Here is a 24,373-nt window from a genome sequence, read left to right as displayed (position 1 = left end):
TCTCCCATTATCTCCATTCATAATAAGTTAGCCGGTGTGTCATCTCGTTGGCTGTTTCCCGGACTCCTGGCTCCCAACCTCTCCTTCCTGTCCCCTCCCCACAAGGGCAGTGCAGATCTTCTGTGCTAGAGATCATAGGCATCCGAGTTCGTATGCATATATATCTCCTCCTATATAGCTGACTGCTTGAAACTCTGGTGGGTCCAGATTCACGGTTCCAGCCCTCGGCTTTTAGCTTAGCCTGCTCTTCCCAGAGCCAGTCACCACATCACTTCCGGAATCCATGGAGCCTTGGGACATGGGAAGCTGCTGTATATATACTAGGTCAGACGATTTCTCTATCTAGTATTGAGTATTGTCTTCTCAGAATGACAGGTTCTGTCCAGGTTCTCAGGTGTCGTCCATCACCGACCTAAGGAGATGCTGGGGTCTTCGACATGCACAGTGTGTCCTTTAGCTGTGATGTCAGCTTTGCAACTTTTTGGGATGAAATACTCTGGTTTCCCAATCCCCCTGCTTTGAGTCAGACACACACTTCCTTACTTTTTCACCTATAGAAAAAGTATTATTTGGAGGGTTTTGTTGTTGATGATGGTGATGTTAATTTGGCGGATCTTATGATTTATGTGGAAATTGGTTGTGTGCTTTTTGCTGTTTTGCTTATTGTTTAGGACTAATGATAGATATATAATCTTAATTACCAAATGGAACCTTAAACCTAAGCTGCAGACACCACAATGGGATGTCTATGTAGCGTTCCCCCACCCCAGTGGGATTTATTTATTTATTTATTTATTATTAATTATTGTTATCGTTTGTTTATTCCATTTCCGTACTGCTTTATAGTTTAATAAAACAAATCTCAAAGAGGTTTACAGCACATTTAAACATCAAATCAGACAATCTAAAATAAAACTAGTTCAAGCTCCTAGGAAATTATTTCAGATCCTTCTCTAAGAGACATTTTGCGCCACGTGGTCGAAATGGGAAGACAAAACGTTCCCGGCAACTGGCAGATTCCAAACACTGTTTATGACTACCTTTGTTAAGTTTGTAGTTCTGTAATTTGTGTGTGTGTGTGTTGTAAGACTCCTTACGTGGTTTTGACTTTGGAAAGGCGGCATACAAATAAAATGATTTTTTAAAAAAGGACTTTCCTCCTCTCTTTCTCTTTCTCTCTCCAGAATCTGGGGCTAAACTTCCCTGAGGGCCGCCAGTCTTTCCCTGAGGAGCCCCCCCGGGGGCAGCCCTCCCCACCCCCCTTGGCATGATGATGTGCGAGGTGATGCCGACCATCAATGAGGACAACCGCCGCGGCTCGGCCTACGGGGCCGACGACGCCAACTTTGAGCAGCTCATGGTCAACATGCTGAATGAGCGCGAGCGGCTGCTGGAGACCCTGCGCGACACGCAAGAAAGCCTGGCCACCTCCCAGCTGCGACTGCGCGAACTGGGCCACGAGAAGGAGTCCCTGCAGCGCCAGCTCAACATTGCCCTCCCGCAGGTTAGGAATGGGGTTGGGGGGTGTTTGTGTGTGTGTGAAGGACGGTGGGGGAAGACTGCTGGGAGATCTGGGAAGAGGAGTCACTGGCTGGAAGTTCAAAGCGTTGTTGGCTGTGGCCACGCTCACACCATCCGTTTAAAGCGTTATGATACCACTTCGAACAGTCATGGCTGTTAATTCCCCCAAGGAATTAAGGGAACTGTAGTCCACTAAGAGTGCTGAGCAGTGTTAGAAACTCAGATATATACCGCATTTTTTGCTCTATAAGACACACCAGACTACAAGATGCACTTAGTTTTTGGAGGAGGAAAACAAGAAAAAAATATTCTGAATCTCAGAAACCAGAACAGCAAGAGGGATCGCTGCACAGTGGAAGCAGTGATCCCTCTTTCTGTTCTGGCTTCTGGGATAGCTGCGCAGCCTGCATTCACTCCATAAGACGCACACACATTTCCACTTACTTTTTAGCAGGGAAAAAGTGAGTCTTATAGAGCAAAAAATATGGTAATCTAATCTCCAAGTGGCACATTAAACCTAAACTGTGGTCACTACAATGGAATGTCTAAGTGCTGTCCCCCCCCTCCATGATATGTATGTATGTCTGTCTGTAAGTGTATGTTATTTCCATACCGCTTTATATTTTAAATAACAAATCTCAAAGCGGTTTACAACACATTCAAGGTAAAGGTAAAGGGACCCCTGACCATTAGGTCCAGTCGTGAGCGACTCTGGGGTTGCGGCGCTCATCTCGCTTTATTGGCCAAGGGAGCCGGCGTACAGCTTCCGGGTCATGTGGCCAGCACGACTAAGCAGCCTCTGGCGAACCAGAGCAGCGCACGGAAATGCCGTTTACCTTCCCGCCGGAGGGGTACCTATTTATCTATTTGCACTTTGACGTGCTTTTGAACTGCTAGGTTGGCAGGAGCTGGGACCGAACAACAGGAGCTCACCCCGTCACTGGGATTCGAACCGCCGACCGTCTGATCGGCAAGTCCTAGGCTCTGTGGTTTAACCCACAGCGCCACTAGTGTGCACCAATGTTTCATTTGCAAATGGGGTGGCTAGAAGGGTTCTTAGTTCTTCTGTGGTGACCCCAGAAGCTCCTGTTTTTCTTCTTTTCGGTTCCGTATAACTTGGTTTGCTTTAGAACTGGACAAACCACAAGTGTACAAAATGGGAGGTGACACTATATCAAAAGCAGAGGACTGGCAGACCCTCCCAAGTCTCCCTATTTTCCAAGGACAGTCCCAGATTTACAGAAGCCGTCCCGGTTTCTGATTTGATCCCAGAATCTCCCGCTTTTCCTTAGGACGGGAATCGGAGGGTGAAGCTCGTGGATTTCATTACGTGTCCTCCGTTAGTTGAGCACTGGTGTAGATTTCCCGGTCCATGGCAATCGCAAGCAGCTGACCCCACGTGGGCAAACCAGAAAGCAGGCCAAGCCAGGAAATCAGCAGCCACTTATAGGTGTGACTGCATATATGCATGGTGCCAGGAAAATAGATAAATAAATAGAATCACACCAGGAAATGGCAGGAGAGAGCTGGAGAGTCCTCTTGACTTGTGAGGAGACGCTCCCTGGAGGCAAAAGAGGGTGTCATTGATGGTGGAGGAAGCCCTGAAGAGACCTGTTTAGGCTTCTCAGCCTCCCCGCCTAACAGCTGATGTGCGGGGTAGTGCAGCAGCAACAGTAGTTTCATTCCTCCATGGCCTCCACCCAGCCTCAGAGCTTCAACTCTAGATATTATGGTCTGGATTGGAGAGAGTGTGGGGAGAGAGCAGGAGGAAATTGGCATTTGGAGGCTTTTTAGAGGATGTTCCCCACTTTATGTAATTTCGCTTATATGTGTGGGGGCCCGGAACATTACCCTCACCTACGTGGGAGGACGCCTGTCCAGTGGTACCTCGGGTTACATACACTTCAGGTTACATACACTTCAGGTTACAGACTCCGTTAACCCAGAAATAGTACCTCGGGTTAAGAACTTTGCTTCCGGATGAGAACAGAAATCGTGCTCCGGCAGTGCGGCAACAGCAGGAGGCCCCGTTAGCTAAAGTGGTGCTTCAGGTTAAGAACAGTTTCAGGTTAAGAACGGACCTCCAGAATGAATTAAGTACTTAACCCGAGGTACCACTGTACTCTGCATCCCAGAAAGGGATGGTATAGTTTAAGTGTGAGGAACCTTTGACCTTCCAGATCTTGCTGAACTACATCTTCCATCATCCCTAGCCATTGGCCGTGCTTTTTGGGTCTGATCTTGAGGTCTATAGGTTCCCCACACCAGGCATAGTTGTAGTATTGGAAAGGGGATGTTCTGGACGTGAGAGAGTCTGGGACATTTTCCATGGTTCGGACAGATTGAGTCCTGCCTCAGGTATATAGATTCATTCTGAGGAGCAATGAAGGATCCAGCCTTGTTCATTTTACATCATTACCGTGATGCTAAAGTGCAGATGGGGCTATATTCATTTATTTAAGGAACTTTTATCCCACTCTTCAGCCCCCCCCCCAAAAAAAGGCTCCAAGAGCGGCTTACAGATCACCAAGAATAAAAATACAGTCTCTGCCCTCAGGCTTACAATCTTAAAAGACACGACATACACAAGGAACTGTAGGAGGGTTACAGCAGCTGGGGTTTTTTTCTTTTGCTAGATTCCCTTCTACCACCACACCCCTTCAGTCTTCCTGCTCGCAGATGTTAAACCACCAACTCATTACTCATAGGTAGCAAGTTTGACTTTTTAATGTCCTTTTGATGCTGGCGCCTTCTGGAAACTCAGATGTCAGCTACAGATGTAGGAGATGGGGTTGGGTAGAGTCCTGGATAACTTTTTAGGTGCTGCAGTTCCACCTTAGAAGTAGCTTCTTATTATTTCAGGGTGCCAGGGGAAACTGATGGAAAGGAACACAGAAAAGTCAATGTTCACAGTGAATCACAGTGAGCTTATATGGATCAGACATGGGGAGTCTTTGGGCTGGGGTCCAGATTTGGCCCACCAGGTATTCACATTTGGTCCATGAGGCGTTCCCCCCCCCCAAATCATGGCCATCGACCTCACACCTGATTCCTTATGTGATGTCCAGTGCGGCGCAGGTATAGACACGACTGGATTGACTGCTTGCTGAGTCGAGGCCTGCAGAAAACAAGTTTACCCAGCTGATGCGTGCATAGGTCAATACTGTTCAGAATAATAATAATAATAATAATAATAATAATAATAATAATAATAATATATTATTTATACCCCGCCTATCTGGCTGGGCTTCCCCAGCCACTCTGGGTGGCTTCCAACACAATATTAAAATACAGTAATGCATCAAACATTAAAAGCTTCCCTAAACAGGGCTGCCTTCAGGTGTCTTCTAAAAGTCTTGTAGTTGTTGTTCTCTTTGACATCTAGTGGGAGCGCGTTCCACAGGGCAGGCGCCACTACCGAGAAGCCCTCTGCCTGGTTCCCTGTACCTTCGCTTCTCGCAGTGAGGGAACCGCCAGAAGGCCCTCGGCACTGGACCTCAGTGTCCGGGTAGAACGATGGGGGTGGAGACGTTCCTTCAGATATACTGGACCGAGGCTGTTTAGGGCTTTAAAGGTCAGCACCAACACTTTGAATTGTGTTTGGAAATGTACTGGGAGCCAGTGTAGGTCTTTCAAGATTGGTGTTATGTGGTCTCGGCGGAACAAACTAGTTCTGCATGGGGAATGTGCTGGAATGGCCTTCTCAGAAAGCAGGACTGAGCTTACTGGCCATCAGCTGGTGGTCAGAGATTTCAGTTCTGCTTGGCCACTCCTGCAACCCTCATGGGCCAACTTTGACAGGTGGGTGGGATAACTCCCTGTCAATTGCCTGGTTTCATTATGAGTTCAGGTAAATGACTGGTTGGTTATCCTGCCCACTATCAAAGTTGGCTCATGGGGTAGGGGTGGGGAGATAAATATCTGACCCCCTGGGCCAGAATGATTTCCCTATCCTTAATATAGATAATGTGTTTTGAGAAGTATAGCTCTTGACTTCCTCTTATTGTGTGGAATGTATATTATTTTTCTAGATTTTGTGTAGGAAGTACCTGCTAAAATCCAAAACCTCCACTCATTTGTGCAGCCAGTACAGTGGTACCCCGCAAGACGAACGCCTCGCAAGACGGAAAACCCGCTAGACGAAAGGGTTTTCCGTTTTGGAGGCGCTTCGCAAAACGAATTTCCCTATGGGCTTGCCTCGCAAGACGACAGCCCATAGGGAAATCTCCGGGACAGCGGGGAAGCGCAGCGCGTCTTCCCCACTGTCCTCGGACCTCCTCCCGCCGCGCGGCATCAGAACGAAGCTCCGATGCCGGGCAGGGGGGGGGAACGCCTCCTCCCGCCGCGCGGCATCGGAACGAAGCTCCGATGCCGGGCGGGGGGGGAACGCCTCCTCCCGCCTCGCGGCATCGGAACGAAGCTCCGATGCCGGGCGGGGGGGGAACGCCTCCTCCCGCCTCGCGGCATCGGAACGAAGCTCCGATGCCGGGCGGGGGGGGAACGCCTCCTCCCGCCGCGTGGCATCGGAACGAAGCTCCGATGCCGGGCGGCAGGGGGGGAACACCTCCTCCCGCCGCACGGCATCGGAACGAAGCTCCGATGCCGGGGGGGGGGAACGCCTCCTCCCGCCGCGCGGCATCAGATGGCTTTCCTGAAGACTTGGGGTGGGAGGAGGGTTTTCCTTCCCACCGCCAACATTCAGAATGCTGTTCTGAATGTTGGCGGCGGGGAGGAAAAACCCTCCTCCCACGCAAGCCCCGGGAACAGAGGGAAAGCGCTGCGCGCCTTCCCCTCTGTTCCCGTACCTGTCATGAAGGCTTACGGTGCGGAGAAAAGCCCTTCTCCGCACCGCCAGCCTGGCAAGCGGTTTCCCTAGGAACGCATTAATTGATTTTCAATGCATTCCTATGGGAAACCGTGCTTCGCAAGACGAAAAACTCGCAAGAAGAAAAAACTTGCGGAACCAATTAATTTCGTCTTGCGAGGCACCACTGTATGTCTATGGCAGAGATGTGATTCTGTCAGCCGCAGGCACGTATCGGATAGTAACAACGATGTCACTACTAATACAGTGGTACCTTGGTTCTCAAACTTAATCCGTTCCGGAAGTCCATTCTAAAACCAAAGCGTTCCAAAACCAAGGCATGCTTTCCCATAGAAAGCAAGGCAAAACAGGTTAATCCGTTCCAGACTTTTAAAAACAACCTCTAAAACAGCAATAATGAATTTTACTAACAAGAGCATTGATCCATAAAATGAAAGCAATAATCAATGTAAAGGTAAGGTAAAGGGACCCCTGACCATTAGGTCCAGTCGTGACCGACTCTGGGGTTGCGGCGCTCATCTCGCTTTATTGGCCGAGGGAGCCGGCGTACAGCTTCCGGGTCATGTGGCCATCAGGACCAAGCCACTTCTGGCGAACCAGAGCAGCGCACTGAAACAAATATTCTGAATCTCAGAAGCCAGAACAGCAAGAGGGATCACTGCGCAGTGAAAGCAGCAATCCCTCTTGCTGTTCTGGCTTCTGGGATAGCTGCGCAGCCTGCATTCACTCCATAAGACGCACACACATTTCCCCTTACTTTTTAGGAGGAAAAAAGTGAGTCTTATAGAGCAAAAAATACGGTATTTATCTACTTGCACTCTGAAGTGCTTTCGAAATGCTAGGTTGGCAGGAGCAGGGACCAAGCAACGGGAGCTCACCCCGTTGCTGGGATTCAGACAGCCGACCTTCTGATCGGCAAGTCCTAGGCTCTGTGGTTTAACCCACAGCGCCACCCGCTTAATCAATACTTAATCAATGTACTGTACTATAAAAGAAATGAGACAGTATTATAGATGATAAAAATCAAAATTATTATTTTTTCCTTACTTGTTTGGATGGGGCGCTTTTATCCATTTCCACAGTCACACAATCAATCAATCAATCAATCAGTAGCTGAACTGGCTTCTACACAGTCACAAAAACAAAATAATCAAAAAAGCCTCAAAAACAAATAAAAAGCAAAAACAAAAGTGCCAAACTTCATCGTTCCCAAAGCCTGTTTGACTTCTGAAATGTTTGAAAACCAAGGTGCAGCTTCTGATTGGTGCAGGTGCCCCGGAAACAATAGCCTACAGCCGCATCGGACGTTCAGCTTCCAAAAAACGTTCGAAAACCGGAACACTCACCAGGTTCTCGGCGTTTAGGAACCAAGGCGTTTGAGGAGCAAGGTGTTTGAGAACCAAGGCACCACTGTATAATGATACATATTTTTTGCCCATGCAGTTTTGGAACCTTTTTTTAAAAAAGGTAGTTAGCTAGTATTCTAAACTTTAATCAGTAGATTAGCCAACAAAAGCCATGGTTGACTAATCCAAAAGGGCAATTGGGGTAGGATTGGGGTTAGGGTCATAGCTAAGGATCACAGCATTGGGTTAGGGTCATAACTAAGAAATAAGGGTATACTTATTTGAAAACCGTTCTTGGTTCTGGTACAAGTGTAATAGAGAACGAAGAGGAAGATACTGTGTTGAAAGAGCAGTAGCTTTTGCTTATGTATCAATTAGTAGTCTCACTCTTCCTTCAGTATATTATAAAAACATTTGTATTCAGGCTTTGTTAATATAACTATCGACTCTCATCTAAATATTTAAAGTGAAATCTGATGCATTTCTGCTCAGAAGTAAGTCCCATTGAATTCAATGGAATTTTCTCCCAGGTGAGTTGTATAGGATTGCAGCCGGGTTAATCGGTTAAGAAAATGTTGCTCCTATTCTTTCTTTAATGATGATGATGATTAATAAGTGAGGGGCTTTTTTATGCAGCTCAGAAGAATGAGGGGCGGTATGATGGGAGGTTATAAAATCACCAGTACGTTACAAAAGTGAATACATTTGCAATTTTCTTCACTTCAAAACTAAATTGGGAAGCAGAGATGACCAGCAGTAAAATAGCAATAGAAACATAATAAGTTAGGATGGGCTAATCATCTGCCTGAACTTTTCGAATATCCCCAAAACCTTAATTTAAGGATTACATAGGGAATGGAAGACCTGATTAACTCCAAGAGCCCTGAAAAGCCACATAGCTGTGATGGAATCCAATGACTCTATATTAGAATTCAGAAAATGTCACGTTGCCTCTTCCCCACCCACCCACCTCCCCTGTCTAGCTTCAAAGTAAGTCCTAAATCTCAGAGAAGCAAAGAAGAGTCTGAAAATGTATTTATTGGCAGTTCTAGCCAAAAAGGGCAGGGAGAAGCATGAGGGGGGAAATCTGGATAGCTGGGGTGATACGACTTAAACACAAGTTTGTGGGCTTTTAAAACCAGTTCAAAATTTATCAAGGTATATAATTTAAAACATACAAAGGATAGTATAAAGCACTTAACTTTATATTCTTGATGGGCGTGTTCAGATAGCTGTTTTAGCATATGTAGATAATACGAGGCATTTCGTGTTAATTATCTTCATATGTTGCCCTCATTCCATGTGCAGAATTTGGGGTTGTTTTTTCCCCGCAGCACAGATAAAATAGTTGAATAAAAAGGTAAAGGGACCCCTGACCATTAGGTCCAGTCGTGGCCGACTCTGGGGTTGCGGCACTCATCTCGCTTTATTGGCCGAGGGAGCCGGCGTACAGCTTCCGGGTCATGTGGCCAGCATGACTAAGCCGCTTCTGGCGAACCAGAGCAGTGCGCGGAAATGCCGTTTACCTTCCCGCCGGAGCGGTACCTATTTATCTACTTGCACTTTGACGTGCTTTCGAACTGCTAGGTTGGCAGGAGCAGGGACCAAACAATGGGAGCTCACCCCGTCGCGGGGATTCGAACCACCGACCTTCTGATCGGCAAGCCCTAGGCTCTGTGGTTTAACCCACAGTGCCACCTGCTCAAATCGTTGAATACTGTACTATAAAATTACCTCTGGACTATTGTGTTTTCGAGGAACAGTTATAGCAATCCTGCAGTCTCTGAAACAGTAGGCCAGGGGTGGGGGACCTGCAGCTCTGTAGGTGTTGTTGAACTACAACTCCCATGATACTTGCATATTGACTATGCTGGTTTGTGTTGATGGGTATTGGAGTCCAACGACACCTGAAGGCCACAGATTCTCCATCCCTCCTTTTAAGTGCTTCATAAAGGATGCTAACCTTGCAGATATACAAGGTGGCCAGAGAACAGCAGAAGAAAACGTTATCTGTAATGGATAGTTATATGAACTGAATCGAAATCAGTATAGTGTGGGTATTTTTTTTTTTACAAAGGACTCTCGTTGGACTCAGAAAAACAGGAGCATTGTTTCTCAGATGAAGTAAGAATATCAGGGAGACAGCTGAAGTGTGATAATGGATGACTTCCAACTACCCTCAGATTGACTGGATGAATGTAAATTCACATAGTGACAAAAGACTATTTCTAGATACAACGAGTTATTGTATTTTGGAACAGTTAGTCATGAAGCAGACAAGAGAAGGGGCAACGGTTGAGTCTTCTTGGTGGTGTCAGGTCTAGCACCAGTTGCAAGTGTCGTTGAATTGCTTGGAGATGGTAACCACAATGCTATCAAATTAAACGCAGGAGAGTGGGAAATTGCCCAGAGTGTCCAACAGTCACTTAATTTCGAAAGGAGAAATTTTATCAAGAGAGGGAATTGGTTAAAGGGAACTGGAACTGCAATTAGGAGGCTCGTATCCTTTCAGGAAGCTTGGAGGCAATTTAAAACCGCTGTAGTAGAGCCTCAGAATGCATACGTGGATTAGAAGAGGTACAAGCAAGCCCGGGAGGATGCCAGTGTGGTTAAACAGTGGAGTCAGGGAGGCTAGGAAAGATTAGCACAATCAAGCTCCAGTAAAACTAGCTCTGGGTGTTTGCAGTAGAAATCTCCTATGCACAAAGCAGGGTGGTCTAGTGGTTAGAGTGTCGGACGGGGATCTGGGAGACCAGGGTTCTAATCTCCACTCAGCCATGAAACTCATTGGGTGACCTTGGTCCAGCCACTGTCTCACAGTCCTAACCTATTTCACAGATTTTGTTTGTGGAGATTAAGTGAGGATGGAGAGAGCTTTTAAGGTATATTTGTACATGCACCGTAAGATTTTCAGTAGTACAAGCAAGCAGCTGCCTAGGTAGCGTGAAGATTCACTGTCCTGGGGGATTTAAAGGAAAGAGTTGGAGGTGTTTCAAAGGTGTATTGTGGGGTTAGGGGTAGTAATGCCTTGTGTTAGACCAGTGGATTGGACTGGAAAACTAATTTTATGAAGATGGTCCAATAGGAGGTGATATGCCAACTTTGATGGTAACATTTCTGCCTCAGTTTGGGACAGGGTAGACTAACACTTTGTCTCTGTCCTCATTTATGAGTTTATTTAGGGGTTCTCACCCGCCCTCTGTCAACTGGGAAATGGTTAAATATCGCCTTCCCTTGTTGGTATAATATTTCTTTTCCAGTGCTAAAATTAAGTGAATACTTAGAATTGGCTAAACTTACAGACTCAATAAGAAATCATTCAAAGGAGAGAATAAGGAAAGAATGGGCTGTTTTTATAAAATATATGAAAAATAGAGGTTCCCAGAATATCACTTGGCTCAGCGTAGATTAAAATCCCACTGGCAACCAGAATGTTTCTCCACAGACTTACTAATTGAATATAGATATTTAGGAAAAGGAATCATCAAGTATGTTCATGGGAAGCAGGAAGTCATGTTAGAAATCAAGGAGTCAACCCAGAAGTTGAAAATAGATGGCTTGTACTCCCTATGAAGAAGTGTATTTGAAAATGCTTGTTTTTGAGACTTTTTTCGTTTCTTCCCCCCCCCATTGCTGATATGCTTTTTCTTTTTGTTTAATTTTCTGTTCTTTGATGTGTGTGTGTGTGTGTGTACACCCACACATATATATCTTGCCTTCCCTTGCCCTCCAACATTTCTTTGATGAAAATAGTGACATTCTTTTCCATACTCTCCAACATTTCTCAGATGAAAATAGGGATTTCCTATTCCATACCCTACACATTTCTCCGATGAAAATAGGGACGTCACAAGGAAAAGTGGGACACACCGGGATCAAATCAGAGACTGGGATGGCTTCTGAAAATCTGGGCCCATCTCTATAAAATAGAGACACTTGGAGGGTCTATTTTCCCCACCACTTCACCACTGCCCTAATCTGACTTGTCCTCTTGTCTTTTCCCTTCTCCTCCACTGGCTGTTAAGTTTTCCAAAAACATGGGAATGCCCGAAGTTGAATCTCCTGTATCACATCTGTTTTGGCCTAGAGATTTAAAACAAAACAACCAAATTTGAAGTGTGTGGTGTGTTACTGGGATTGAAAGGGGATTCTGAAAATATTAATAAATACCGCTGCTTTCAGGTAAAGTTGCCAAGTCTGAGCTTTGGTATGAAACACAGTACTGTAGTAAGCTTGGTCCATATGGCTGGCTCCATCTAGCGGTTGAACAATATAGTTGTCCCGAATGGAAATTCCACTGGGGGCCAATGTTCTCAGGACGCTTTAAAGAAAGGAAGCGGGGGAAGCCACACTCCAGATTAATGCAGCAAATTGAGGCCAGAGAACCTTAAATTCTCCTCCATTGCCTCCCCACCTCACAACCACTTTTTCTCCTCCCCACCAGGAATTTGCAGCGCTTACTAAGGAGTTGAACTTATGCCGGGAACAGCTGTCAGAGCGAGAGGAGGAGATCTCGGAGCTGAAGGCAGAACGGAACAACACACGGGTGAGCGGGGAAAGGCTCTGGAATCCAGAACTTGCCTGACAGTGCCGCGTTTTGTGTGTTCGTGTTACAGAGTCTCTCCCAGAAATCCCCAGCCTGGTTGTACCCAGACGTTTTGATAGACAACTCCCATTTGCCTCACCCCCAAACATCCAGAGGGTACCAGTTTGGGGAAGACAGGTCTATGTGAGATTTTTAAGAGGTGGATATGGGAGGATGGTGGGATCTTGATGTTTTGACAGCAGTTGAACATCCTTTTTGGACAGATGGCTTCAGGGGGAGAAATGAGGTATCTCCTGCTCCACTATGTTTGCTGCAGCAGGAAACAGAAGGCTTGGGCCCAAAGCTCAGATGGAACAGGAATTAGGGTACTGTGGATTTACCAATCTCACTTACCTGGCCTGTTTTCAAGGCCAACCAGGCAACTCAAATTGAGCGGAGCCTAGTACTTCCACCACCATCCCTCACTGGTAAGTTCTTCTGCAGCAAAGCTGTTGGAAAGCTTACTAGGGAAGAACTCATTCTAAGGAAGCTGCTAATGAAACCATAAAGGTACCTTACAGTAGATCCACCATTGTTCATAGGCTTGGTTCACAGATAACGCTAAGGCATGAGTTAAGCATGAGTTGTCCCATGATGATCAAACAAAAAATGACTTGTTTATCCGAAGCTTGTTTTGATTTCCAGCTGCTCTTGCCTTGTGCCTTTGCAGTCTGGTGAGTTCACATGCAGTGTAGGGCTGCCTACAATGTTGGGGTCTTCCTAAACACAGTTTAAATGAATTACCTAAAAGACCTACTACTTCCTTTCCAACGAAGAGCTTTTATGCTCGCAAGACTAAATGCTTTCCCCTCTGCAGTGACCACAGCTAGATACTCGCAAATTCCTTATCAAGCCCGCCTGTGTTCCTGCAAGCAGGGAGTATCAGATTCACTGGACCATATTCTCTTGGACTGCCCTTTGCACAGCAGACTCCGCAAACAGATTCTGAGCAAGATGCTGGACCTGTGACCCATGGCTCTGACAGAAAGCCAAATGAGGTTCCTCCTAGCGGATAGGGACAAGGACATTACTTCCCCAGTGGCTTCCTTTTTATTCTCTATCTTACCCCAAAGGGTTCTTAATGAATCATCCCTCTAGGGTGAAGCAGAACAATCAAGTGCCTTGTGACCAGTGGTGTAGCATGGGGGGTGCAGGGGGGGCCAGCCGCACCGGGCGCAACATCTGGGGGGGGCGTGCTCGCACTCGCAGCTCTCTGCCCCTACCTGGCTCACTCACTCTCTCTCACTGCAGTGCTGGCTGTGCGAATCCGATCCGAGCCGCTGGGTCGCCGCCCACTGTGGAGGGGGTGGGTGCCAGGCGTGCGGTGCGGAGAGAGAGCAAGGGACTATCTGGGGGAGGGACAGTGCAGCGGCCGCCCAGCGCAGCGCTGAGCGCGGGAGAGAACCACACCAGCCCAGGCAGCAGCAAGAAGAAGCTGGCAGCGGCGGCAGGTTAGGGGTTAGGGGGCGCAAATTACTTGCCTTGCCCCGGGTTAGGGGGCGCAAATTACTTGCCTTGCCCCGGGTGCTGACAACCCACGCTACACCGCTGCTTGTGACCATCGACAGGCTCACTCCTGTCCCTTTTAAATTTATCCCAGTGATTTGAAATGTCTTAACTTGTAATGCCAATAAAGGTATTTGTATTGTATTGTATTGTATTGAATCAAGTTTCATAAGCCAACAACCAACCATGGTTTCATTTAAGCTACTAGGCAGGGCTCACTCATAATGCTAAGCCATTGTTTAATAAACCATAATGGAATAAACCATGGCTGAGTATTAGTCAGACCATATTGTCAGTCAGAACCTGACCATAGCTGAGTACTTGATCTGTCTGATTCATTCAAAGGGACAAGCAAAATAGGTTTTCTTGCACTTATGTTGTAGGGCACTGCATTGAGAAGATTTTCATTGTTCTGGTTCACCACTCTTGAGTTCTGGTTTGCCTATGAGAATTTCTAAAGTTACCTCTGTAATTGGAGCGGGTGAAGTTTGTCGCAACTTCCAGTTGCAACATTCTTCCAGCTGCATATTCTTTTATTTGCTTCTTCTGTGATGCATTTGCGTTTAATGAACTTGGATCATGTGTGCAGTCACATTAAGATTGGTTTTCAAAGCACACTGGAGTGTTTGTCACTGCTTATTGAATGTTCTGACAGATTCATAATTTGTGTACTAATCATTCTGGGGTTGCTGTTTTTTTGGTCTGTTGCATTAAATTAGAGGCCTGTTATTTTTATGTTCCTTATGGGGTGTTCTTTTCTTTTTTCCCAAGGTCTGTTTTCCCCCCTATTAGGGCAGGAACACTCTTTCATTCCCCCTTCTGTTATTATTTTCGCTGATAGAATCTCCTATCACATGTGATAGCCAAACTGCTTCCCCCCCGCCCCCATATCTGCTTGTTGAGAACTCACTCCCTGCACCCCTGTTTGGCACAAAAGTGGCCATTTGGCAGAGGAGGCCATTTTAGAAAAGCAGAGAAGGATCTGCGTTACAATCTGTGTCTGTTGAGATTTGGGTCCCTGTCCATCCCTAGCTATGTACCTGCAGCCTCACTATATCTCCATCAATCCTCAAGCAACGCTATATCTGTCTGTCTCTTCTCCCTAGTTGCTGCTAGAACACCTGGAATGCCTTGTATCGCGACACGAACGCTCCCTCCGCATGACGGTGGTGAAGCGGCAGGCCCAGTCGCCGGCCGGTGTCTCCAGCGAGGTGGAAGTGCTGAAGGCCCTCAAGTCTCTCTTTGAGCATCACAAGGCCCTGGACGAGAAGGTGAAGAGAGGGCAGAGCAACTCTTGACAGGGCAGTGGAGCTGGGCTTGTGGGGGTGTTCTAGGAATTTGCCCCAGGTGCCAAGCCTGGGTACCTGCAGTGTTAGAAACTCAGATAAGATATATAAGCCAGGGGACAATAATGGCTCCTTAAACCAAGGTTAGGGACACGGGTGGCACTGTGGGGTAAACCACAGAGCCTAGGGTTTGCCGATCAGAAGGTCGGCGGTTCGAATCCTCGTGACAGAGTGAGCTCCCGTTGCTCTGTCCCTGCTCCTGCCAACATAGCAGTTCGAAAGCACATCAAAGTGCAAGTAGATAAATAGGTATCGCTCCAGCGGGAAGGTAAACGGCGTTTCCGTGCGCTGCTCTGGTTCACCAGAAGCGGCTTAGTCATGCTGGCCACATGACCCGGAAGCTGTACACTGGCTCCCTCGGCCAATAAAGCGAGAAGAGCGCCGCAACCCCAGAGTCGGCCACTACTGGACCTAATGGTCAGGGGTCCCTTTACCTTAAACCAAGGTTGCAGTCTCCAAAACATAAGGTCCAGTTGCCATTTTGGAGCAAAACAGCTCTAAAGTCTTGCTTTTCAAACGATGGACTGATTGTGATTGATTCTCAGTTAAACATCCGGCTAGTTCAGACGACAACCTTGGGCTAGGTTAAGGGCTTTGAGAACTTAAAGAAGAAAAGTCACTTGATTCAGGGATAGTTCACATATATATTGGCCTATTCCGACTTCTCTTCCTTAATGGCGACTGCTCCTGCTCAGGCTACACAGAAAAACCAATTTGGTCCCAGAAATTCCTTCCAATCGTGCAGATAAAATATAATGGATAGAATTCTACGGGATGGAGTGTTAGTGTGTGAAAACAGTCCAGATTCAATGATCCCCTGATGGTGGAGATGTCAGCCGCCATCCCAGTGCCCAGGCATCTTCACTTGGTTGCAGGTGGTCAAAAGCCAGGTGCAAAATGTGTCTGGCGCCTGGCTCATTTTGAACTCTGGGTACCTGCGGCCTGAAGATGCTGTTGGACTTCAACTCCCATCAGCCCCAGCCAGCATGGCCCAATAGTCAGGAATGATGGGAGCTGTATTTGAACAGCACTGGCAAGGTTTCCCCATCCCTGCTTCAGGGGAAGTGTCACTTGTGCCATATTTAAATCATAACTGCAGCTATTCTGCCGCCAGCCACTATTTCTTCTGGCTTGAACAAAGTGCAGGAGCCAGAACGAGACCATCGGGGAAGCAGTACATGGTTAGGGGAAAATCTGGTCTGTTGCCAAAGGTGTGAAAATACCATGGTTAGCAGAGTTGCATACTGGGGGAGGCAGGGACTGTGGGGATGAAGGAAGCTGGCTGTTTCTCTCCTGCCTGACTAACGCCTCTTCGACTCTCTCTCTCTGGTGCATGGCAGGTTCGAGAACGGCTGCGAGTGGCGTTAGAGCGGGTTGCAGTATTGGAGGAGGAGCTGGAGATGTCCAATCAGGAGGTAGGAAGGAGATTCTGCTCCCGCCTGCAGCGGGAGGTTGGTTGAGATGTGTGCTGTGACCCTCAGGCACTACTGTGAGCCAGACTCTGCCGGCGATTCCCAGAGGTTTGCGAGCTGAGATTCCCCACAAGGGGACTGTGGGTTTGTGGATGCTGGTGTGTGTTACTGACACGGCAACCCCCAGAGATAAGCAGGGAAGGGGCATAACTGGATGCAGCTTGCAAGTCAATGTGGGGGATTGGTCTTGGAACAAAGGTCTTCATTTCCTTCATTCATGAAGGAGATAGGTGAGTCTCTCTTGGAAGAGAATCCTGCTGTTCAGGCACCACCACCGACCAGGCCCTGCCTCTCATACTTGATGCTCCTTTACTGACTTGCACACAGACTCTCTCTACGAATGCTGATGGAGGTCCAAGGTAGATGCAGGCATTCCCCGCCCCGCCCCCATTTATGTGCATTCTACTCGAGCACAATCGCATATGCACGGCGCAAGGAAATAATTAAATTCAAAGCTGGAAATGATGGGTGAGAGCTGGAGAGTCCTTGTGGCTCACGAGGAGACCCTCCACAGACCCTCCACAGAGCCCAAAAAGGATGTCAGTAAGGGCAGAGAAAGCCCCAAAGAGACTGGAGGTGCAGCAGGGCTTTGTTTATGCTGCTCAGCCTCCTCTCCTAACAGCTGATGTGTGGGGTAGCACCACAGCAGCAACTGCTTTCCCATGTATCCTCCAGCCTTCTGCTGGCCCCAGAGCTTCAATTCTAGTTGTGATTTTTGGATACAGTATTTTTGGTATGGATTGAAGAGAGTGTGGCAGAGAGGGTGCTCCCCACTTTACGCGATTTCACTTAAGTGCACAGGGAACGTAACCCCCGTGTAAGTGGGGAGTCCTCTGTACCTAGGGACCATCTTTCTACGCAGGTAGCACTGTGGTCTTGGGCCTCTTGGGCTTGCTGATTAGAAGGTTGGCAGTTCGAAACCCTGCAATGGGGTGAGCTCCCGTTGCTCTGTCCCAGCTCCTGCCAACCTAGCAGTTCGAAAGCATGCCAGTGTAAGTAGATAAATAGGTACCGATGCAGCGGGAAGGTAAACGGTGTTTACGTGCGCTCCTGTTTCTGTCATGATGTTCTGTTGTACCAGAAGCAGTTTAGTCATACTGGCCACATGTCCCAGAAAGTTGTCTGTGGATAAAGGCCGGCTCCCCTGGCCTGAAAGCGAGAGGAGCGCCGCAACCCCATAGTCACCTTTGACTGGATTTAACTGTCCAGGGGTCCTTTACCTTCTGCTGCCCCATTGACAGCAGCAGAGTAGCAGTGGTGGTTCTTTGCAGGAGGAACATAGCCAACTGCGGAAGACACCTGTTTACTCCTCTCATCCTCTATACAGTCGTACCTTGAAAGCTGAACGCCTTGGGAGTCGAACATTTTGGCTCCTGAATGCCGCAAACCCGGAAGTGAGTGTTCCAGTTTGCGAATGTTCTTTGGAACCTGAACATCCACTGTGGCTTCCAATTGGTTGCAGGAGCTTCCTGCAGCCAATTGGAAGCCGCGCCTTGGTTTTCGAACATTTTGGAAGTCGAATGGACTTCCGGAACAGATTCCATTCGACTTCTGAGGTATGACTGTACCTGAGGTCAAGGTTGAAGCTTTTGCATTGCTAACCTTAGCCCTTCCCTGCCCTGAGCCAATTCAATTGCCTCCCCTCCTCCCAGAAGCTACTGCTCAGCTGAGAGGTAGTCACTTTACGGGGTGTGGGGGGGGGAGGAGAAGTCTTATCAAGTCCTGAGTAGCAACCCCTAAGAGTGGCAGAGGATGGACATTGTGTCTTTTGTGTGGGAATTAGACTTTCGTTCTCATTGACAGAGTATGCAAAAGATAGTCCTGGGTCATTTGACTCTTTAGATCTCTTTTCTCCCCTATAAAAACTAAGCAGAACACATAACTTTTGTTTAGTGTACTTGCAGTTGTCAGATTATAATATACAATGCAGGTGGATGTTTTTTAAGTTGCTAATGCATCTTACATAAATTAAACTAACTAACATTTACAGACTGACTGATACTCTGACTTAGAGGCAGACAGCAGCAGCACAACACAACACAACATACCTACTGCTCTAACTGTTAAGACTCACAAGACTGTTAATAACTGAACCAACTAAAATAACGGCCACAGAGTGTACGACATCACAGGGTTCTACAGCCTGTTGTTGTTGTTGTTGTTGTTGTCAGTATTATTTATACCCCACCCATCTAGCTGGGTTCCCCCAGCCACTCTGGGTAGCTTCCAACACATATAAAAACATAATAAAACATTAACCATTTACATATGCACTTGGCATGCTAACATCCCACATTTTGGTGCAGCGCAATGGCTGACATTTAACATGGGCAGCAGTTTCCCCATACTGGAAAGATTCCCTGGTACTGCTGAAGAGACTATTGGGTTTTGGGGGGTTTTTTCCACCTGCCCCCCCCCCACTTCCCACCACTGTCCTGAAGAGACTATTGTTGTCCTAAGCGGATTCCTGCCTCTCTTTCCTCAATTTTATTTTTCATTTCATTTTTTAAATTTTTTAAATTAAGTTTTACATAACAAATTTTAATTCAACCATTAAACTTCAACATCGTCATTCGGGATTCTCTGAATCCTTCAACTCCCCTCTGCCCTTCCATGGTTACCATTATCAACCTTTTTTCAACTGCTTCCCTTATTTTCTTTATTTTTAAAAATAACAATCCATTTTTACCATAGTTTTTTTGTACATTACAAACTAAGTTTTTAGTTTATAAATACATTATAAATTTTGCCCATTCCTTTTTTAATTTCTTCTCTTCTTGGTTTCTGATTTTCCCAGTCAATTTTGCCATTTCGGCATAGTCCATCATCTTCATCAGCCATTCGTCTCTGGTCGGAACTTTGTCTTCTTTCCATCTCTGGCCCAGCAGTATCCGCGCTGCTGTCGTCGCAGACATAAATAGTTGTATAAAATAAAAAGGGCTTTTTATTTTTCATTTTAAACACTAGTGCATCTTCTCCTTCCTTTTCTTCCTCTTCCTGTCTGCAGTCTCTTTCCCTTCGAGAGCAGCTTGCCCGACGCCGATCTGGCCTGGATGACCCCAGCAAAGAGGGAGACTCCCAGATTTGTGTAAGTAGCGCAGAAGGGAATATGGGCAAAACACATGGCTATCACCAACTCTTCTCTTGTGTGAAGGGTTTGTTTGCCTGTGGGAGGTGGATATAGATGCTTGCTTGTATCAGTGAGGTTGGCAGGGACAGTGTTTGTTTGTTTTTGTTTTTTATTCAAAATTAAAAAAACATATCCAGAAACATATCATCCTTATTCCCCCCTCCATTTTTTCTCCCCCCGCCCTCCCACACAAAACCCACCCACCCCCACCCCCGACTTCCCTCAGTTCCATTCTTTGATTTCTCTGAGAATGCTGATTTCTGCATGCTACAAAGTTGTATAGATCCTCAAACTATTTAGCTGATTATTATCAATAAAAAGTTTGTGAATGTTTATTCAAAGCCAGCCAAGGAGTCCAGTTCGCTTTGTTGCATCCTCAAATACTTTGTAAAGGGTTCCCATTCATCTTTAAAGTCACAGTTATCCTTGTCCTGTAGCTTATAAGTCAGTTTTGCCAGTTCTGCATAGTCCATCATTTTTTCTTGCCATGATTCTTTAGTTGGGGTTTCTTCAGTCTTCCATCCTTGTGCTTTTAGAACTCACGTGGCCGTTGTCGCATAGATGAAGATGTTTTTCAGCTTTTTTGGCAGGGACAGTGTTTGTGGCATGCCATAATCCCTTTCCCTTCCTTCTGTTTCTCAGGCCAATGGATCCCTTGAGTTGGGGCGCGGTGGCCGGGAATCTGAGCTAGAGGAGGTGTTAGAGCGCCAGCGAGGAGAGCTTTCTCAGCTAAAGGAGCGACTGACCATGCTTTGCCGGCAGATGGCAGAGCTGGAGGAAGAACTGGCTACAGCCCAGCGGGACCTCATCAAGTCTGAAGAGATCAACGCCAAGCTGCAACGAGACCTCAAGGAGGTAGACGGCCGCAGCTGGAACACTCCATACATATAATTATAATTATTACTGTATTTTTCGCTCCATAAGGCACACTTTTTCCCTCCTAAAATGTAAGGGCAAATGTGTGTGCGTCTTATGGAGCGAATGCAGGCGGGAGGCAGGTGGGAAAAGCCCCCAAGAGCCGCACACACGCTCCGCGCACTCTTTAAAGGGAGCGTGGCTCTTGCGGGCTTTTCCCCGAGGAAAAGCCTGCAAGAGCACACACATACTCCACGCGGCTTGTGAAAGGGAGCGCTGAGCAGAGCCTGGGATGCATACAGGCTCTGCTCAGCGCTCCCTTTAAACAATATTTTTCCCCTTGCATTCCCCTTCTAAAAACTAGGTGCGTCTTATTGTCAGGTGCGTCTTATGGAGCGAAAAATATGGTAATTGCATTTATACAGTGGTACCTCGGGTTACATACGCTTCAGGTTACAGACTCTGCTAACCCAGAAATAGTACCTCAGGTTAAGAACTTTGCCTCAGGATGAGAACAGAAATCGTGCTCCAGCGGCGTGGCAGCAGCAGGAGGCCCCATTAGGTAAAGTGATGCTTCAGGTTAAGAACAATTTCAGGTTAAGAACGGACCTCTGGAACGAATTAAGTACTTAACCCGAGGTACCACTGTATTATTATTATTATTATTATTATTATTATTATTATTATTATTATTACTGACTTTCAACTATAAAATATGTTGAGTGCTGTGGTTAGAATGCTGGGGGAGCCCAACTTTGAAAGCCCCAATTCCTAGGTAGTCTTGGCCCAGGCATACTCTCTCAACCAAACCTACCTCACACGGTTGTTGAGAGGATGGAATGGAAGGAGGAAAAAGCATGTAATGCCACCTTGAGCTCTTTGGAGGAAAGCCTGGAAATAAATGTAGCGAGGAAATGTTTTCAAGACAGCTTGCCATTTCAGTCAAAGAGTAATAATCAAGAATAACAATCCTAAATGCCAAATAAATCGATACAAGTTAGTCTGCTAAGTTGCAAATAAAACAATACTTGATACTAGTTTCTGTTAAAAGCTCAAGCAAAGTTCTGAAACACTTATTTATTTATTTAGTTATTTATCTGCTTCCCATTAACAATAGGTTTTCATGATTATGTACATTTAAAAAAACCGAACCATAAAATATATTTTAAAAACACACAATGAGTTCAGTGAAAGAGGGGGGAAAGTGATGCCTAAGGTCTGAAAGATCTACAATGTGTTTTTAAAACTATCAAGCTGGGGTAGATAAGAAGTCTTCACCTGATGCCAAAAATGGCTACAATGAAAAAGGCCAGGCAAGCCTTTTTGAGGAGGCCGGTGCCCAAGTTGCAGGCTGTTACAGTACTTAAAAGGTCCTTTTTCTGGGAGCCATTGGCTCATAATGCCCTCTTTCAATTTGCCACCCAATTCTCAACTGGTGAATTGGAATGAGGGGAGGGGAAGCATTTCACATTGCCCACTGTTTTGCCCCCAATACCACAGAAGGAGGAGCTTGTCATGGAAGCTTAAAAACAACAATAACAACATCAGGGAAAATCCCATTGGAGGAAACCTGGCAGCCCTGCAGTTTGATGGTGGATTTTTTGTTACAGTACCATGGTAAACACCCCATTCCCCTGAACTTCCACATAATGGCTCAGGGACAAAATTATGCCCCAGCTTTCCAAAGGCTTCATTCCTCCTCCCCCCCAAATAATTTGACTTTACTACAGCCCTAGAGCTGCTCACCCGATTTTTGAGGGTAGGGTCACCCAGAGAAAGGCCTCAGAGAAAGATCTTAATTTCCAGACTGGTTCATATGTCAGCAATATGTTATGGCCACAAAAGAGGCAAATTCAGTGTTGGGAATTATTGAGGAGAGATTGGAAAATACAACAGAATGTAATGTCAATATATAAACCTGTGGCACCCACATGTAGAGTACTGTAGTGTGTACATTTCTGGTTCTCTCCAAAAGAATATTATGGAGTTTTTTTGTTTAAAGGCAAATGAAACAAATGACAACGAAAATGTTCAAGTGACTGAAACAGTCATGAGGAAAGGTTTAAGATGACGATGGGCAGACGCACACACAGCAATTTTATGTGATTTCTCCCTGGCAGTTTAAATCACATTTTAATCAGTGTGTGTTAAAAAGTCTGCCCACAGAGTCTCTCATAAAGAAAAAGAAAAGGCTTTTCAGTTTGTAAGAAACAAGAGATTTGTGTGCAAAATCCAAAAAAGAGGCCTAGCATTAACGCCTCAGTGATGCCTGCACTTGTGTGGGAAGCTTGTTCTTACAACTGGTACCAGCTTTGCTATGGAGCATGACGACTCACAGAGGGGGATTTGTTCGTGCAGCAGAATACAACTCTGGACCCCAAACCACTGCCTAAAAAACAGGGCGGACTCCCAAGAGCACAAGGTTTGGTCATCCCTTGCTTCACAGATCTGGGCTTTTTGATTTAGAAAAGGGGGAAAAAAGACACAAAGGTGGGGTATGACAGAAGTCGGTGAAATTATGAACAGTGTAGGGAAATCGAATAAGTACTCCCTCTCAAAGCTACTGAAACATCAGTTTCACTAAAGCAGAGATGAGGAATCTGTGGCCTTGCAGATGTTGTGGGACTCCGACTCCCATCAGCCCCCGCCAGCATGGCTGATGGCCAGGAATGATGGGAGATGTACCCCAGTAACTTCTGGGAAGCCAAAGATTCCCCATCCCTAGACTAAAACCTCAAGTGACCAGCAATAAGATTGCTGGGTGGGGTTAACAAAGGAATGCAGCAAACTGCTGCTCCCTCAAGTAGACAATATACAGAGAGAGAGAGAGAGAGAGAGAGAGAGAGAGAGAGAGATCTCCACATGTTATTTAGTGCATGCAAGGCACCAAGAGTGACACGGGTGGTGCTGTGGGTTAAACCACAGAGCCTAGGACTTGCCAATCAGAAGGTCGGTGGTTCGAATCCCCACGATGGGGCGAGCTCCCGTTGCTCGGTCCCTGCTCCTGCCAACCTAGCAGTTCGAAAGCACGTCAAAGTGCAAGTAGATAAATAGGTACCACTCCGGCGGGAAGGTAAACGGCATTTCCGTGCGCTGCTTTTGTTCGCCAGAAGCCGCTTAGTCATGCTGGCCACATGACCTGGAAGCTGTATGCCGGCTCCCTCAGCCAATAAAGCGAGATGAGCGCCGCAACCCCAGAGTTGGCCACGACCGGACCTAATGGTCAGGGGTCCCTTTACCTTTACCTTTTAAGGCACCGAGAACCTTCATTTCTTCCACAACTGGCAACTAAAGGAGATATGTGGGAGTTCCCAGTGTGACTTCTCCATCATTCCCTTCTCTTGTCTGGCGGGGGGTGACAGGCTCTAGCCCAGCGGGAGGACATGGAAGAGCGGATCACTACTCTGGAGAAACGCTACCTGAGTGCTCAGAGGGAGGCGACCTCTCTCCACGATGTCAACGACAAGCTGGAGAACGAGTTGGCCAGTAAGGAATCCCTGTACAGACAAGTGAGTCCCTTCCTTCCTGTCTTTCTGTGTCCTCTCCTGGCTGAGTAACCTTGGCTGTTCCCAACACCTCCCTCCTTAAACCTGGTTGTCACAGGCATCCTCTCTCTACTCTTCCTACGCATGTCGGTGGTTGTGAAGTTGCCCCTGTCTCTTTCCTGCGAGTCCCTATGCAGTTCCAAATGACGGGGGTTCATTACAGCTTCCTCCTCTAGCCCACCTTTGGTGGACTTGGAAAATCTCATTTCCGGACTGTTTTATCACCTTCCATAGTTGCACAG

The 24,373-nt window shown here is 46.7% G+C and overlaps 1 protein-coding gene across 11 annotated transcripts in view; it reads left to right on the top strand.

The window, feature by feature from the left end:
• PPFIA3 (PTPRF interacting protein alpha 3) overlaps nt 1-24,373 on the top strand; it is a 62,936-nt gene that overhangs the window by 10,451 nt on the left and 28,112 nt on the right. For 10 of the 11 annotated variants that reach the window (XM_081166106.1, XM_081166105.1, XM_081166104.1 and 7 more), the window contains exons 2-8: nt 1,185-1,504; nt 12,137-12,238; nt 14,890-15,054; nt 16,470-16,544; nt 19,609-19,689; nt 20,374-20,586; nt 23,949-24,095. In XM_081166106.1, the coding sequence (XP_081022232.1) occupies nt 1,268-1,504; nt 12,137-12,238; nt 14,890-15,054; nt 16,470-16,544; nt 19,609-19,689; nt 20,374-20,586; nt 23,949-24,095 (1,020 nt within the window). In that variant the 5' untranslated portion in view covers nt 1,185-1,267. The remainder of the gene's footprint in view (nt 1-1,184; nt 1,505-12,136; nt 12,239-14,889; nt 15,055-16,469; nt 16,545-19,608; nt 19,690-20,373; nt 20,587-23,948; nt 24,096-24,373) is intronic. The other variant, XM_081166110.1, reaches the window with a different exon arrangement.

This window comes from Podarcis bocagei, assembly GCF_964188305.1.
Source record: "Podarcis bocagei genome assembly, chromosome: 13".
Lineage (NCBI taxonomy): Eukaryota > Metazoa > Chordata > Lepidosauria > Squamata > Lacertidae > Podarcis > Podarcis bocagei.
This window is presented reverse-complemented; position numbering and strand designations above follow the sequence as displayed.